We start from the raw sequence: 18,783 nt of genomic DNA on the forward strand, positions 1-18,783 counted from the left end.
ATTCAACAACTTCGACTGGAAATAATTTAGGATCCGTCTCAACCTATATTAGATGTCCATTGGCGACCTAGTTCAGGAAATGTAGTAGAGTTCCTACTAAGGTGGAATGGTCAACGCGATTTATAGTGAATTGGGTTACCAAATACAAAATTTGACTCTTAAGTACTAAAAAGTAAATACACATACACATATAATGAATTCTTCTGAATACCAGAAACTGTTTGGCGATTATTAATATCGTTCGATATTTTCTATCACAGTTTTAAATTTTATCTTGAAATGACGTGCAGGAATCAGTGCTATTGCAAACTATGCCCCATCCAAAAGGACCTTTTTTTTTTTTTTTTTTTTTAATTTCCACCGAAATGGAAATCAGAGTGAATTTGAGCCTCGATATCCCGTCACTTAAACTCACGTGACGTTTTGCACGTGACTAAAGTGACATCATATGATATGAACACAGGAAACTTGTAAAATGACTGGAGTTAGGAGTGAGGGTCAAGGACTTGCATAGATGGCAGCACGATCCAAACACTACAACCACAGGGAGATCGAGGAGGGGAGGGTTAAAACGAATTGGGGGAGGTCTTGATTCAGTTTCCTTTGTCTCCACATGTCTTGTTGCCTGGAAAGAAAAAAAAAGACTATTAAGTTTTGATTTGGTATATGTTTCTAGTTTTCAAGAATTGGGAAATGGCATAATGGAAACATTGACTTATTCTCTAACCCTATGTAGATAAAATTTAACCTGTGTAGGTCAACAACTACCAACTATAATAGTCCCATTTATTCGAAGTATATGGGATAAAGGATAATTCGGATAATTGAATAGTACAAGCCAAAAGAATGGTCTGTCCAAACAAGAATCGACAGCGAGCTATTATTATGATATACTTATAGTATTAATAGCAGAATTTTATGAAAATATTGATAAGAACTCTGAACTAGCAGTGGTACTAATAAAAAAAAAATCATATTGATAATCACAGTCATGCTGAAAAAAAATTCCAAAATAGTTGCCATTCTGGACAGGAAAAAATTTTCAACGTTAACATTACTGAATTTTAAAACTGGCTTCCAAATGTAAATTTTCAGGACTGAATTTGATCTAGAGTAGGGGTTTTTAACCGGAGAGAGGGTGGAGGTTGCGTGTTGTGTATGTAAGTGCTAAGGCAACTAAGGCTACAAGGCATCAGTATATTGTGTCTGTAACTGTGGTTGCTTGAAGCCATTGTGAACAAGCCCATAAAAATTCCTAGAATCATTGACGAGTTCGAAATCAGATTTTTTTCTCACCCACTGTGGAAAAGGTTTGAGTTTATTTTAATCCGACGGATCCAGGGGAAGGGAGAGCTCCCATAACTGAATATTCTTACCATTTTATTTCTTTGACAATTTTTTTGAAACTGGAATAAGGGAGGTGAGCTGGCAAAGGAAAAATCAGGTTGTTGTGGTGTTTTAGGAGCATCGGCGACTAAGGCCATATTGCTCTGTGTGTACTGTTTATAAATTGAATGTGTTCTGAGGTCAATTTTCTATTTACTGAACGAAAAACCCAGTTTACAGCAGGAAAAACCATGCTGCACTCGCCTGACACCGACTAACTCGGCCACGTCCCCCACATCATCAACAGGACTCGAACTCAAGTCTTTTCCACCCGGTGTGGGGAGAACAGCGATTCTACCAACTGCGTAACCCACGAGGGCAAATCAGAAGAGAGATGATCGTACAAAAAGATTAGAAACCCTTGATCTACAAAAGTACGATCAATAATGATATTCAGTAATTCTTATTCTTATAGTAGTCGATGTACCTTTACCTGAGATCATGGAGAGAAAAGAGAGTTCTAACGGCACAGAACCCCTCCGTCGTTGGCACAGCAAACTAGAGATACCTGAGCTGGCTCCTTGGTTGCTATGATTTGCGGGAGGAAAAGAGGAAACTTCTTCATTTCTGTAGCTGGGAGGAAGCCGCTCAGGATAACAAGAGGAATCAAGTGAATACGATTGCCTTGGCAATTTAAACCTCCCCGAAGTCAGCGGTGGCGGATCGAAAGCTAGATCAAAAGTTCGGGAACGCCAGAAGCCGCTGAGCAGCTCTAGACCTCCAGATCCCCGCCTTGGAAGACCAAGGGAAGAAGGTTGAGCACCTAGATTGGCACCTTCCGTCGAGGGTGACTTCGCTGCAAAGCCTTGAAACGTGGCGAGAGCCCCAACTGGCCCGATTAGTGCACACAGTATTTCTCCAGCCGAACCTCGTCTTTTTGGTTGCTCCCACGGATGAGTGACGTCTTCCTTATCTTTCCGGCGAGATTCTTCGACTGATCCTCTCCTGGTCAACCTGGAAGTCATGGAAGGAACTCGACACATCAACGAAATTGGAATGTCTGCCGGCAGTGACCCCCTACGTCGACCGGCTTGAAAGGATGGGATGAAAACATCTGGGATTTCGGAACAGACGCTCTCGTCATGTTCGGTAGTGTCAACAGTACTTCGGCTACTGAAACGTTTTCGACCCGGGTCAGCGGGGACGGAACTATTTCGTCGTGTGCTGCATTCTGTAGTCGGTCCGGTACTGGAGCCTTCGTTTTCTGATTCCGAAGACGGAGCAGCGATAAGTGATTCTAATAGTCCAAAGCTTCGCCGACGTACCAGTTCTTTCTGAAGGGGCCGATGAGACATTGAAGTAGGCACCCTGTGTTGGCTTTCTAAGTCGGAACCAGGAAGGAGTGCTAGAAAAGTAAAATGCTAGGTTAATTACATTAGAGAGAGAGAGACAGATCTTTATTAAACATTAAAAAAACAAACAGAATTTTACACGATCATGAAACACATACGTTTCACATACTTCCAGCTCAAAACATGTTTTTATTACCAAATTAAAGAGACGTTCCTCGATGGAGGGCTAAGTCTGTTTTGTAATACATACACTGCTCCACCATTAACATTTGAACACCACTCCTTTGACAGCGAACTGGTACTGAAAACGACTCGGAAAACCTTTGAAGCTCACGGAATGATAGGAGAGCCCTGCAAATAATCTTTCGCTCGAAAAGCAGGTTGACGTTGTCGCATCACAAACAGAGCTTCTTAGTGAAACGCTTGGGACACATATCAGTACCAGTATACAGTGCACAGGACGCTGTGATATGGATTACCACAGCCATGCAGTAATCCAAAAGCCATTAATCACCCGGACTGATGATAGACGCCGTATTGTTTGGTGGAAGGATTGCCATTTGTGGACCGTAGACCAATGGAAAATTGTGCTTTGGAGTGATGAATCACAGTACATGGTCTACCAGTCTGTGGCAGATGCCTGGAGAAAACTACCTGCCGAACTGTATCATCCCGACAATGAAGTTTGGGGGTGGCAGCATGATGGTTTAATGCCGATGGCAGCATGATGATTTAAGACCTTTGTCACGTAATAAGGATCAGATATTAAAAAGAAACCAATATATTTCACGCTAAACATAACTTACATTTTTATTAGTTAACATTTTATTTTTGTAGGATATAAGGCTTGGCTACGTTATTTTATGGTCAGGAAAGAAACAGAAAAATGTGACTATGTGACATTTACAGCTTGCAAGCGCATGCACCAGCAACAAAATCACAGATTGCAAAAAATGACAGTTGTTGCCCTTCTTCGGTTTTAGGAGCATCAGCGACTAAGGCCATATTGCTCTGTGTATGCTAAGTTTCGTGTGTTGTAAGGTCGATTTTCTGTTTGCTGGACGAAAAACCAGAGTTTCCGGGATAAAAAACACGCTACCCTCGCCTGAGATCGACTAACTCAGCCACGTTGTGAAAAAGCCCTATAAAAATTTCTCCCGTCATCGACGGGACTCGAACTCAGGTCTTTTTCACCCTGAATGGGGAAGACGGCAATCCTACCAACTGTGCTACTCATGCTACCCATAAGGGCAATTGACAGTTCTTCGAACAATCAGTTTGAAACATGGGAGACTGCTCCTAATTGAACAAGAGTCAGGACAGAGCAAATTTGCTACCATCCGTGATAGATCATGTTCAACTCATCTTGAGAAATAACAGCGACGCTAAACTAATTATACTCTCTTAGTACACGCCAATATATTTCTTTTCAGCTGTTGGCAATCTAATTCTGCTTTGACCATTACAACACGCTGCCCGAAGATAAACTTCATGATATCCAGCCTTCCATTATTCTGTAAGATTCGTGACTCCAAGTTCTTGTTTCTCTTATTAGTGAAGATATACCTCCCTCCTTAGTCGCCTAGGTAAACCTCGATTAGGTTCTCCCCTAGGCGAAAGTTAAAAAAAAAAGGTAAACTGCAGCCATTGTTAACCTACTGCAGGATGGAAGCCTCTTCCACGATTCATGTTGAGGACAATGGACCATAATCTGCCGCGCTGGTCCAGTGCAGGTTGGCAGATCGACCGTATTTAGCATTCAGGGGCTTGAACCCCAGTCTACTCAAAGAGCGTGTGCTACTGCACTCCCGCTTCTGACCATTCGGCTAGGGAAAGTACCTACCACAAAAAAAAAAAAGAAAAAAAAAAAGCTAGTTGTTTCTGTTTCTACTTTGTTTCTTTACACGCTGGGAAAAAAAAAATAACAGTTTATTTCTTCAATCTTTGTTAATGAAATTAAGACTGTTATACTACGTAAGAACTTTGTATTTTATTTATTAAAAATGTATTTAAATTCCAGGACCACTTGTCTTACAGTCAAAGATCTGATGATGGTGTTTAGTAGAACTCTGAAACGTAGGCAATCGATATTAAGTTTAGAGTGAAACACACTCAGGGTTCTGAGCTGGATATCATCATTCTTCTCTTTTTTGGTGATTCCCTCCTACTTTTGACTCTTTCACTCAGGGTAACTCGGGGAATTTTTTTTGGCTGGTGCAGGATAAGCCTCAGGTTTCCTTGCACCATGTAGCTAATAATAATAATAATAATAATAATTTGATTAATTACTAAGATAACAAACAAGGTAACATCTCCTTCCAACAAATTATCTTTTTATTGTATATAAAGTGCCTCTAAAATAAAAAAAATAAATAAATAAAAGTAATCGAATAATCTAATACAAATTCTTGTGTAGATTCAACTTCACACTGTCCTCGTGGGTAGCGCAGTTGGTGTAATTACAGTCCTCCCCACACCGGGTGGAAAAGACCTGAGTTCGAATTACGTCAATGACGCGATGAATTTTTATGGGTTTTTTTGAAAATGTGGCTGAGTTAGTCGATCTGAGTGGATAGTAGCATGATTTTTATCCCGAACACTTGGGCTTTTCGTCCAACAAGCATTAAAAGCATGAAAACGAAGTTATAAGAACCATTTCAATTCACACTAACTTAAGATAACGGATACTGATTTCATGTTATATAGAAAATCAATATAACAGCATTTACGTTCCAAGAATTACAGATATACAAGTTAGTGCAAATGCATCATGTCTATAACTACAGGTTCTAAACAATGGGGAATAGTTTAAGGGTTGGCGGAAAGAAGAAGGATAGTAGGAAACCAAAGTTTACTTCGAAAGAAAGGAAAGGAGCCACATCTATTTTACTTACACTCACTCATTAATATCTCGAATAAGGACGCTTTCCCAATAGAGAAGATATCATTACTTATTCTCAGTGGATATCACCAAAAATGGCCGTTTCCATGCTATTTGGCCTTTCATCGGTGGATGATTACGTACCCTGATGGTATAACAGCTGACAACACAATTGTGAATTTAAGTCCACAATATGAGAGATGCCAAAAGGTGTTTAGTAGTTTAAAACTTAATAAAAATTCAGGTCAAAGGCCTCAGACTGCAGAAAATTTACAGACACCGAAGAAGGGCCAAACAGCCCTGAAACGACCGCATTTGCAGTAACTTATATGTCTGTAAATTTATCCGCAGCCTGTGGTTTTTGCCACGAATTTTTATCAATTTCCAAGAATTATTGAGTGCTCACCATCAGAATGAATACATTAAATTTTTTTTCAATTTAGTGCATATGTGATATCTTTAAAAAGTTATATTAGACATTAAAACGGTTCATAAAGACATTATAAAGTACTCAATTTTTAATTTTAACGAAGTGTCAAAGCACTCTGAGTGATTATCATAATTATTATAATTAATCCAAATCATTATTATTGATGATTGCGTTCCCACTAGATCTTTCGCAATTCGAGTTATATTCTAAGATGTCCCTTCAAACACCCCGCGTCGCATTTTTCTGGTAAATAATGCCATAGCAACTTCCAGGTTAGGTCGAATGCACAGACGTGGCTAAAATCGATCTTCGTGCGCAGCCTAGGATAAGCTTGTCAGAGAGTGAGGGCGAATCGCATCAAGAAAATAAGCAGGGATTGGCAAAAGTCCAAAAGAAAAAAAGTATTGCAACATTCCTGGTTTCAAAGAACAAACGAGGTGCAAAGAGTGGAAGTCAATGAAATCGTGTGACCTCCACAGAAATTCCAACCAAAGCCTGCTTTGTTCGCTGCATTGAATGCATGTGGGGGATAACAAGAAAGAGAGGAATTTAAATGAAATTGCGTAGTCAACAAAACAGAGATCTCTGGAAGCTGCTTACCTAATGAAGTCAGAGGTTACATTTACAATGACACATTCAGGAAAGTGAATAAGAGATTGCACTATAGTGAGCATTAAGTCACGAGGATACTATTGTGAAAGTTCTGGTGATCGGTTTACACCTTTCAAGGGTAGTAGTGTTTTAAAAACAGTGCCACAGACACCAAATCAATCAACGTTCATTCAAAAATGAGGACTGTAATTTTAACACATTACTCTTGCTTGAGATTACCCTTAATTACAATAAAAATGATTAAAACGTTTAGATGGCTAAATTACAAGGAAGCAGAACTTGTATCGGCCAAAAAAAAAAAAAGGAAGAAACTTCCCTAATCACTCAAACTCTCCCCATCACTAAATGGAGCATTTACTCTAAAATTTACCAAACTTATCCTCAGACACTGTGAAAGTAATTTATTCCAGTGATCACAAACTGCCCGAAGGTAAACATCATGTGATCCAGCCTCCTGTTACTTCCTAAAATTTTATATTTGTGACCACTAGTTCTTATCTCTCCTAACAGTGAAAATATACTTCTCTTGTGCGCTTTACCGATCCCTTTCAGAACTTTATATACCTAAATCCGGCCCCTCCTTAAGATGACTAGCGTTTCGGTTCGCATCATATAAGCTATTCTTTATGTGGAAATCAATTTGCATCCTCACCAAGTTATTTGCCCTTTTGAACTCTCTAGAGAGGGTTCAAAAGGGCAACTAGACATGAACAGAATATTCCAAAATGTTGTAGCATTATCACCTTATACACAGAGATAACACCATCCTTTTCCCTACTTGTCATTTTAGACTTAAATCGGTTGCAGATATTTGACAACTTTAGACCAATGTTGTTAAGATCAGAAATAGTGGCCCAATATTAATCCTTGTGGAACTCCACTGGATGTACCAGTCTATCCTGAAAAAGACCCATTTATGGCCACTCTATCTCCTTTTAGCCAGCCTCTGATCCAAAGAAGGATCGTACCAATAACTCCAATTTTCTTCAGTTTATATAATAACCTTTTATTGGAAACCGTGTCAAAAACCTTACTGAATTCAAGGGATAAGATCAAAGTTCTTTCTTGAATTCAATTTCTTCACGACTTCATCATAACAATTAACTAGATTGTTCAGTCAAGAATTACTCTCCACAAACCCCTGTTGTGATTCATCAAGGATAACAGAAGAGCCCATTAATCAACTATCTTCCGTTTCTGTCATTATAAAAATATGCCAATGGAACCAATTACTTGTGAAGGTTTCGATTATGTGTAACATCCCTAGATGGAAATTCTGATAAAGCTACTGCTGCATGTTTGGCAGCTGTTTGTAAATGGCCATGCAATTTACGATTGAAGATGGAGAAGACAGAAAACACTTCTTTACATGTACAGATACTACGTGTTGGACCATCTCTGGATCAAAGCTATTATATCAACTGAATTCCATTGCCAATAAATACAATAAAAAAATAATATAAAGTAATGACTTTTAAGCAAATGAGTAACAAATTCAAAAAAAATCTGTGGGTTAACGATGCGTTAATGATCTAAATCATACGATGAGATGTGAAGGAAACTTGCGATAGTCCTATCAAAGCGAAGAAGAAATATAAAATTAATTCAGAAATACGATATCAAAACTTGACTTGGGAGATAATTAAATTGTGAGCGACTTTGTCAACGAATTCAGTAGTTAAGTGTCGTCTTGATAATGGACAAATGTTATGTTCTAATTGGATGTAAAACGAATGAAACCTTCCCATTGACATATTTTTTCTCGCCCGTGTAATACTGCTACAATTACTGACTGATCTGTCAGTGAGCAGCAGCCAATGCTTGAGATAAATGATGGCCACTGCACTTGGCAACTGAAGAGCTCGCCATAAATTTCCTTCGTTGAAAGAACCCACCAAGTCAAAAATAGAATATGAAGACAAGTACAAGTGTTGAAAGCGAGTACTGTACCACAGAAGCTAGAATATTTCAAGGAGACACACATTATTGTTAATTATGAGGTTCGAAAATTTCTCTCCAATTTTAATTATTTCATAAAAGAGGCAAAGTTCGTGGGTGGGCCATTCTATACAATTATTCCAGCTGAAATGGAAGTACAAATTTGAAATTCCGGCGAGGTTTTATTAATATTCTGATTTGCACCAACCATGTAAGAGGTATTAACTCTTACATGGTTGTTGCAAGTTAAAATCAATAATGGAGTTGATAATTGAAGTCTCTCGTGAGAAAAGAATTTAATAAAAAAGGGGCGTGTGTTCGGATAAAAACAAACATGTAGCTATAGCAGTATATTCAATTTAAGGTCTAAATCAATCTTCAAGAAGAAATTTAACGGAATATTTATGAGAATATTCCCTAACACTGTCATCTAGGGTTTTGCTAAGAAAATGATTGCACACAGGAATCAATACTGCAATATCTTAGAAACCAAAGTACGAATATTTTAAACTTAATGATGTTTGTGTTGATAAGACAGAAAGAGAATTATGGGCAAAATTTCACAATTATAAAACGTGCCATTAGGCTAAGAATATACAGTAGTTGTCAAGGATCCTTCTTTGAAGATTTCCAAAGCAAGATGATGTAAACAACAAAATCATAAGTCAAAATGCCAAGCTATTCAAGAAGGGAAACCAGATAAAATTTTATCTGATACCATAGAATATACGTACACTCGCCTCTGCAATCGCCATCTATTCATACTATGTAGAAAATCTGGTTCAAATTCCGTCTTGACTAAAGTAATTTTTATGGACTTTTGCCATCAGAAAATGGCCAAGTCAATCAGTCTCGACACAGTTTGGGTGCTTTTTGATTTCTCTCGGAAATGCTTTTCAATTCAGCAAAATGGGAAAATGGAATATATGGAAACAAAACGCTGACGCCACACGACCTTGGTTGCCTCGGTGCAAATTATAAACAACCAGTCCACATGCAAATAACAACCATACAGTTTTTAATTATAATCTAAACTGGATAGTTTCGACTGTAATTAAAACTCGAAAATTTAGTTTGAAAGTTGCGTTTTTAATTTAAAAAAATTTCAAATTATATTTTAAATTTTAATTTTCAATTTTTAAAAATTTTTTAAACTTTATTTAATTTTAAAATTTCACATATTTCAATTTTTTCGATTAAATTAAATTAAAAATATATTAATTAAATTGAAATTAACTTTCAATTTAATTTTAAATCGAAATATTTATTTAACTAAAATCCCCCATACCTGAAGGCTGTTCAGGAGTGAATCGTACCACAATAAATTCAATAAACTATCGATTAATTATTTTATTTCGATTAATTATTATATTCGATTAATTATTTATTTATTGACACAAGCAGGTAAATTCTCATCCCCGAAGTAAATACAGTACTGTAACCTAAGCCTCAACTTTACGTTCCCACTATTAGTTACTGTGGATACTACACTGCTCAACAAAATTAACAGAACACCTAGAAAACATGATGTAACTCGTGCACCTTGAGATGAAGAAGAACAAAATATGGTATGTTGGTGTAATAATAACGATTAAATGAGACAGCTTTTAAAATGTTGTCACAGAATTAAAAGATTCTGTGACAACAAATCCCATTCTTCCACAAGTGCAGACCTTAGCTCACCAATGAGTTGGCTGTCGGCGTGCAATGCGCAGCCCAAGGGCGTCTCACACACAATACTGTACCCATAACTCCCCATCCTGTGGACATTGCGCCCGTAGTGGTCATGTGCATGCAAAATTCCCTCATAAGGACGAGCTGCCTGCTGCATAAATTGCAAGAGGAGTAAAAGACACTTTCGGCATTCCATCCGCGATCCTAATTGCCATGAATATAAAAGAGCTCTAGAGATTGCACGATTAAGGACCGCTGATGAATGAGGCAATTCGTGACTCCAAATGTCCAGAACTTTTTCGTATCATGGATCTCGTAAGACAACGGACCAACTATGGATACATTGTCTTTTACCAGTTCTTCACCTGCAGATGAATCAGTCTCTGAACTTAGCCTGCTTCAATTGAATGCCCAAGATAATTAGTCTTACCAATCAACACGCTGTCTGCATAAATGTGTCTACTTCTCATGGTTCTTACTTTTTAGTTTCACTATTCATTGCCCACCAACTTCCGATATTACACTTCATCTTGCCTACCTCGATCAAGTTATTTCTTTGGTAGGTACTGCCATTGCACAACGCCATTGCACAAAACAGAAGGAACTGGAAAGTTGCTGGAGAGGCCTTCATCCTGCAGTGGATTGAAAATGGCTGATGATGATGATGAGGTACAGTATAGCCAAACTTATAATGTCAGACGTTAATGCCAAATCCAGTCTATGGCACTTCCACCGTACTGATAACAAGGGTTCACTCATAGAAGACTTTCTCCTTTCACATGAGCCGACGGTTCTAAAAAAACCGGGAATGAAGTGATGTGGTCGCAACCTGTGTTTTTATAGGCATGAATAATTTACAAATGTTACCTTCGGTGACACTCTTCACAATAAAATATTCATGAAAAACATTTTATTCTGTTAATTTTGTCAAGCAGTGTATATAATGAAAAGGTAAATATATCTACTGTTTATGGTTAGTCAAAATAAGAAAGGTTTCAGAACCTATAGTACTTAAATGAAGAATTTTTTTTGATTAATTATTATGAAGTTCTTACCTCCTGTGGGTTCCGAAGGAATGGACCATCTACGAGTAAATGCTGTTCCAGTTGAGCCACCCCGGAGTCCTCCTCTTGTTTCTACAATATCATTAAAACTAGACCCCTGACTGCTCCTCATTGTCACAGGCGCCGAACCACGTCTTATAATGAGACGCGAAGAACCAGATGCCAAACTATTTGCCGAACCTTTCCAGGATGATGCTGGAGCATCAAAATCCCGACTAGGAGCTTCGGATCGTTCAGCAGACATACTCCGACTTATATGCAAGCACCAAGATGCCGTGTAATCCTCCAGATGAGACGTCCTCTTTCCTCCGTGGGATGGTCCCTGAGCAAATGTCACATTACTAGAAAGCATATCACTGTCTGACTTGAGCCTTGTGAGTCTCCGTGATTTACTGGATGTAGGCGAATCCTGAGATGAATCATCAGTAGCCGCACAACCATCACGTATATTAATAGGCACTAAAATCTTGGAAACTAAAGACACTACATCTACTGGTCCGGAATGTTTCTCAGGGCAGTGAAACTTATTTTCGTCTTGCGGATGAAATTCATTGGAAGATAATGATTGTCTCCCGCATTTTTTATCAGACTGTAGAGCCAACAGCTCTTGTTCGTCCGTACTGCAGTCACTGGGCGGACTACAGCATCCATTACTACACTCCTTGGGCTCTTCGACTTCAACACCTCCATCTACAGGAGACTCCTCTCCTTCAAACACTTCTTCAGATGGTTCAACAAGAATTTCTTCACTTTGCAGTCCACCATCAGTGGCTTCTTCATTCCCCGAGAGTTCTACCGAGAATTCTTTTCCTTTGGCATCTTCTTCCATCGGGTCTTTTTCCAAATCATCCCTTGAACTTTCTTTTTGGAACTTCGAAGTGGATGGGCTTTCTTCTGGGGATAACCTTTTCGTATCGGATCTTTTACCTTCTACACTCTGAGTGGGTATCACATGACTCTCAAGAGCTTCACTTTCGGATTTGGGCACATCTTCCTGTTCAGATTCAGCGGATGGTTGGATGCCTACTGCTCTGGGTACAACTTCCACACTGACGACATGTGACGGTCTCTGTAATTCAAAGTCCTGCATAACGTAAGGTGGATACGATGTAGGTTGGTGTACCAATCTTTTTTCTGCTTCCGACACCAGATCCATTCTTCTTAGGAGAGACACTCCAGCACCACTGGACAGAGACACGATGGTTAGTTTTGGTTTCATCTGTTCTACTGATAGAGATCGTAAAGAAATATGTGGAGATCTGTGCAATGGAAAAGTTAAGAATGCTTCGGTCACCTCTTCTTCAGTGTGCTGAGGAAATGCTGTGAATTTCGGAAAACTCTGTCTACGGATAGTTGTTCGAGGAAGCATTTTGGGGATGCTCAGAGGCATACTATACCGTCGTCCAGTATTTCTATCTTCATCTTCCTCTTCTGCTGCTCTGGAAAATATGTCTGCTGGAGAAAGTAAAGGTATAAGGGGTTGGGGTTCATCTTCTGCTCCTGTTTCTTCTTCGATTTCTTGGGGAATGCTTACTTTTTCGGCTTTTTCCTTTTCTACTCTTTCCCTTTCAGTCTTTTCTCGTAACACCTCCTTCTCCCACTTGGCATGATTACATTTTAAGTTGAGCAGCAGTTCATTGGACAATGGACTATTAAGAAACGTGTTCCAGATGTCAAATAACGGAGAAACCACAAATTTAAAGAAATCTGAAAAAAAACAAAAAAATTACAAATTACAATTTCGTGACAAAACAAATAATTGATGCATAAATATTAAAAACTTTCATAGTCAAAAAGCGTCCATCCACTTTTTACTTGAATTTTACCAAACTCTTCGCCTCAGCCACCTTGCAGGCAATTTATTTAAAGTACTATTAAAGAGTAATATTAATTAAGAATAATTCCCCAAATGAATCAAGAATTTTGGTTATTCTACATCAGGGATATTGAAAACGTATTGCAATGATGGTCCCGAAGAACTTACCTGCTTGGATTTTTGCTACTGTGGTCTTGGTCCGGTCACACATAGGAGTAACAGGCAGGTTAAGTTGGCGTTCATAGTCACCTATTAAAGAAATTACATAAAAAATTGGTAAATCTACTGGATGTCCCAGAAGATATAAAGATATAATTTACATTAATTCATTAATCAACTCTGCAATGCTGTCCAGGACTATATAAAGTATTTTAAATTGTATAATAGTTTCTAATTATCACATTTATCCTAAAGGTAGCTAAAGAAGGCCATCCTTACCAAATCGATTTATCCGATTGGTAAAATGGACACAAATTCAATATGCAATTCAATACTTCGAGCATGGTGGTATGTATACGTCAGACTGCAAATGCTAAAAAAATTGACAATGCCAGCATCTGTTTTAGTATTTGTATCCCGTGGGTTTATTATTAACAATATTTTGGATACCCTCCAAGGAATCAGATAGAGAAGAAAGAAAATACATGATGGAGTTATATCCGAAATCGAAAACCTAATCGGGATATTGAAGAAATTTTTTTCTCTGTCAGCAGACATACCTTAAACCTACTGAACAAACACTTTGTTAAAGGTTACATAAAAAAAAAAACGTCAAAGGCATCACGCGAAGCAAAGTTCTATTGGGATACTTGCCTTGTCGATAAAACTCTTGGCACACTTGAATGCTCCACCTTTTACTGATTTCCCATGGTCGGCAAGGGTTGCACAGATCAGCACACTTGAGTGCCATCTAAAACAACGATAGTATAACAGTTATTGCATACGTCTGAAAAGATGATTGGGAAACAGAAAACTCAATTTTTAATTTCTAATCAGAAATATCAAATTGTGGTTGGGATTTATTTTAATTTTTTAAAAATTTTAAATCACAACTTATTTAAAAAATAATAAATTTATTTTATTCATTTTGCTATTATTGGTATATGTTTCGAAGACTTTACTAAATTCCTTTATAAATACGTGCCGAACGTATTGATAAAGATTTGATATGGACTAGAGGACCTTGGGTGTCCACATTTACTGCATTAGTCTCTAACGATTTCAAAGATTTAAATTCTTCAACAACCTTTGCTATTATTTCTAAATAGATAAGAAGACAGTTGAAAAGCCATAAATAACTCAAACTGAACAAAATAATCAAAAATATGACACCACAGTTGCTCCATTAAGTCATCTTAATTCCAAGAGATTAGAGCATCGTCAGAAGTATTAATATGTCAGGAGCTGGATGTTAGTTATCATGACTGAATGATTTAATCATCTTATCTCAGGTGTCTATCTGACTTTTCAAGTGTTCCACCTTCAAACATCGAGTTATCCATCACCCAGACCAATTATAAACTGGAGGGTAAGGTGGCAGAGGAAGGAATGAGAAAATAATTAATACTCCTAATACTTTATTAATAAACCAAAGGAAACTCGAGTATTAGGTCATAATTAGGAGAAAAGCGTACCAATGTGCAATATAAGTTGGGCGGAATAATCCCACTCACCTGAAGTATGAAGTGCCTGTACTCCTTATCTTGAAGATCTAACACTTCGGTGTCCAAATACTTCTGAAAAGAGAAAACAATTAGGATTTCTAATGGATATTGTTCATTCTAATTACAAAAGAATTTTTTTGACACTATCGTTTGTTCAAAGTACAGGGTGTTCCAAAAAGAAATGGGATTTTTACAGTAATACTCTCCAAGCTGTTGTTGTTGTTGTTTTGGGTTTTAGGAGCGTCGGCAACTAAGGCCATGTTGCTCCGTGTATATTGTCTGTAAATTGCGTGTGTTCTGAGGTCGATTTTCTGTTTGTTGAACGAAAAAACCGGGAGAAAAACCATGCTACCCTCGCCTGAGACCGACTAACTCAGCCATATTGTGAAAAAGGGCCATAAAAATTCCTCTCGTCATCGACGGGTTCGAATGCAGGTCTTTTCCACCAGATGTGGAGAGGACGGCGAACCTACCAATTGTGCTACCTAAGAGCCCCCCTCCCCCTCCCCCTACAAGTGATGGGACATTTAATGGAATCAATTTTTAGTTCCAAATATCGCTGGAATGGGGCACTCTTGCACGAAATGACGTCAGGGGGAGTTTTATATTAATTACATTTTATTTGAATAAATTATTAATATTCAAATAAACTTCCCCTCGTTGTAAAAACATTTCCAGGGTTATAAAAAGTCATTCAATCCTATCATTTCTAACTTTCAATAGTATAAATTTTAGCCGTTCGTTCTTTCCAAGATTTTGGGGGAATACTAGGAACGTGCAGTCGTGTACTGTGAACCGATCCCTCTGACCAGAGTCGTATTGGTCAAAACATGTCGATACAGGTGACCTGTTAATGCGTAGGGCATTCAGCAGAGAAGTTAGTTTTGTGATAGAAGTTTAGTTTTGTTCAACCATATTGGTGTGGTTAGGAGTTGATCTCACCTCTCGTGGGTAGCACAGTTGGTAGGATCACCGTCCTCCCCACACAGGGTGGAAAAGTCCTGAATTCGAAACCCGTTGATGGGAGAAATTTTTATGGGTCTTTTTCACAATGTGGCTGAATTAGTCGGTCTCAGGCGAGGGTAGCACGGCTTTTTCTCAAGGAAACTCTGGTTTTTCATCCATCAAACAGAAAATCGACCATGGAATACGCGCAATTTACAGACAATATACACGGAGCAACATGGACTTAGTTGCTGATGCTCCTAAAACCCAACAACAATAACAAATTGATCTCACTGATATTCAATTTTAACTACACTTGGAAAAACAAACGAACTTACTCTAAATCTGGTTAGGAATTCCTGCTGGCGGGTGATATCGGTAGCAAGGATCAGAGATCGTATGTGCCATTCCATTTCATCCCTGCAATGGAATGAACACTGATTAATAAGAAAGACAGCTCTTTAAAAAATAATATCATCAAGGAATGCCACAGATTAAAAAAATTACATACGTATACAATTAAATGTCATTTCTACTTACCATACATCTTTCGGCAGATGATCAAGCATCCCAGCTTCTTTCAGACAAGACATTGCTGATCGCCAATGATGGTTTTCTAGCACGGAAAAATTCTGTAAAGAGAAAAAAAAAAAACATTAGATCACAAGATTGTTGAATTGCGGGGGGGGGATAAAAAGGTTTTTCCTCTGACCTTCTGTGTATTCTATGAACATTATGTTTTATTCACTATATTGCTTGTTTATCTAGTAATATGTGCCAGAAGGTTCATTGCTCTAACCCTTATATTTCTTTTGTTACAGAATGTCATCATGGATAAAGTTGAATATCGATCCATTATCAAATTCCTGTTTTTGCAAGGCAAACTGCCAAGTGCTATCCAGGAAGAGGTGTATATAGTGTATGGGGATATTTGTCCATCGTATGATATTGTAAAACATTGGTGGAGACAGCGTGCGGCAAGGAGAGCTTCCATGAAAGAAGTGGGCGGTCATCCACATCTCACTGAATTCGTGGAGAAAACTGAACAGCTGCCAGGATCTGTCCCCCCCCCCCGATTGGTGACTATGGTTGAATCGTGGATGCATCACTTTGACCCAGAAACCAAACGGTGTTCAAAACAATGGACATTTCCATTGTTTGAAAAGGAAGAAGAGTGCAACCATCTGCAGAGAAGATGTCGCTGTCAGTTTTCTGGGATGTTATCTTGCTTTAGCTACCCCACTAGCATATACTGCCATATCGAGCGGAGCTGTGCGCTTCAAATCGAGAAAATAAATAAATAAATACTGCTGGCCACAAAGCAGATGAAAGGACAAATTAATCATGCAAGAACCTTATAAGTTCTCTAAGGCCATATAGCTTTAACAAGAGATAATGGACAAAAAAAAAAAAAAAAAAAAAAAGACAGTAAGGTAAAATCACAAAATCGTGTTAGTCCAGTGAACCTGTATACATCGTGACATAGAGTCTACCAGTGTGTCTGAAAGTCAGCAGGAGGGACACACCATTCGTCCACAAGAAACATGATAAATTCCTGCTTGTTCGATGGAGCTGGAGAACGCTGCCTAAGACGTCGTTGTAGAAGTTCCGATAGATTTTCTAACTGCGATGGCCATGGTATGTGAAAAACTTTAGTTTCATGTTCCTCAAACCACTGGATGACCACCTGTGCTCTGTGAATTCTAGCATTGTCATCTAAAAGGTAGCTCTCTCTTCACGGAAGAACTACTTGATCATTGGACGAAGATGATCACTCAGGACTGTTAAATAGCGATTGGTATCAACTGTTGCCTTCTAACGGAATGAATACACCCAAACCATGCCACGAGAAAGCATCTCACACCATTACGAAATCACTAGGACCCTTAACAGTAAGAAACAAGCAATCAGAGTTGTAAGCTTCCTTCGACGTAATGTTTTTCACGAAACTGGCCTCTGGCGTCCTGCATTAAAATCCGTGCACAATTCATATTGCTCACCGGTTTATTTGCACATCACACGAATGCTCGAAAGTTAGTGACTGAAGCTCCTTCCAAATGCAGTCCAACAATTATGCCCTTTCCGAAATAGCTAAGATCTTTTCTTGAAAACATGGTACCAATAATTACATGCAGTTAGGCCAGGTTTGCCTTTACAGACATGACGCTAAGAGAGGTTAAAATATCTGCAACCTCTCTCTCTTTCTCTCTCTCTCAGTCAACAACTTGAATTTGATTGTTCTAAGTCTCTTGTAGCGTTCTTAAGGTGTTTTGAAAACGATTTCAGAAAGCCCATTCACATACAGTTTCCTTTTTAACATATTCATAGTCACTAGAAATATCTCATGGGTTTTTCCTAGCTTCCAAGCCTATCCATTTTCCTTCCTTTTGTCTCTCTAAATAAGGAGAGATAACTAATCTCTGGTTTCTTAAAAACAGGATAAAATCCTCTTTTGAAGAAAAGCGTCCATTAGCATACTATCAGGAGGGACATTATTATTTCAACCTAAGTGCATTAAGAATTATTCGGCAATGAATATTCTTAACATTCCCTCGGTGTAAAAGGGAAAGAAGTTTGTTTGTTTTGAAATTTGTTGAGTAATAAAGGACATGAGGCATTGTTATATCTTATTTATAAAAGGCATGTTTTTATGGTTTTTTTGCCTGTCTGTTTACTAGATGAAAAGCCGACCCCCTCTCAAAAATTCTAATGTTCCTGTCAAAGAAGGGAAAGGGAAATAAACATTCGCTGTCCAGGTCATACCGTGAGCAAAGATTAGGGCCATTATGCTGGCCACAATTTTGAAACATTTTAAGCAAGTTTGATTCAAATAGTTAGCCAAGTTGCAATTATAACTCCACCATCATTATGAAAACAAGCTTTGTGAGTGTAGTAGAGAGCGATTCACTAAATCCAGCTGTTTATGCAACCATCCACATCTATCTCTTTGAACGGTGAAAGAGTAAACAGTTTTAATCACTGTCAAAACTTAATGAGTAGCTTTGTGGTGAATATTCATATTTTCGTAAATTTGCAATGTATGGGAATTGTAACAATAATGTACAGAAGACCATTTAGTCC

General features: G+C 38.2%; 1 protein-coding gene across 2 annotated transcripts in view; it reads right to left on the reverse strand.

The window, feature by feature from the left end:
• Positions 1 to 331: 331 nt before the first annotated feature.
• The window catches only part of LOC150086617 (uncharacterized), a 140,726-nt gene continuing 122,274 nt past the window's right edge, over positions 332 to 18,783 (reverse strand). Inside the window, exons 8-15 of one of the 2 annotated variants that reach the window (XM_090372625.1) lie at positions 16,243 to 16,334; positions 16,041 to 16,122; positions 14,767 to 14,829; positions 13,907 to 14,003; positions 13,262 to 13,342; positions 11,269 to 12,984; positions 1,820 to 2,731; positions 332 to 625 (exon numbers count right to left, since the gene is read on the reverse strand). In XM_090372625.1, coding sequence (XP_090228751.1) covers positions 594 to 625; positions 1,820 to 2,731; positions 11,269 to 12,984; positions 13,262 to 13,342; positions 13,907 to 14,003; positions 14,767 to 14,829; positions 16,041 to 16,122; positions 16,243 to 16,334 — 3,075 coding nt within the window. In that variant the 3' untranslated portion in view covers positions 332 to 593. The remainder of the gene's footprint in view (positions 626 to 1,819; positions 2,732 to 11,268; positions 12,985 to 13,261; positions 13,343 to 13,906; positions 14,004 to 14,766; positions 14,830 to 16,040; positions 16,123 to 16,242; positions 16,335 to 18,783) is intronic. The other variant, XM_090372626.1, reaches the window with a different exon arrangement.

The sequence above is a fragment of the Mastigoproctus giganteus genome, chromosome 4, assembly GCF_048544385.1.
Source record: "Mastigoproctus giganteus isolate SK-2022 chromosome 4, ASM4854438v1, whole genome shotgun sequence".
Lineage (NCBI taxonomy): Eukaryota > Metazoa > Arthropoda > Arachnida > Uropygi > Thelyphonidae > Mastigoproctus > Mastigoproctus giganteus.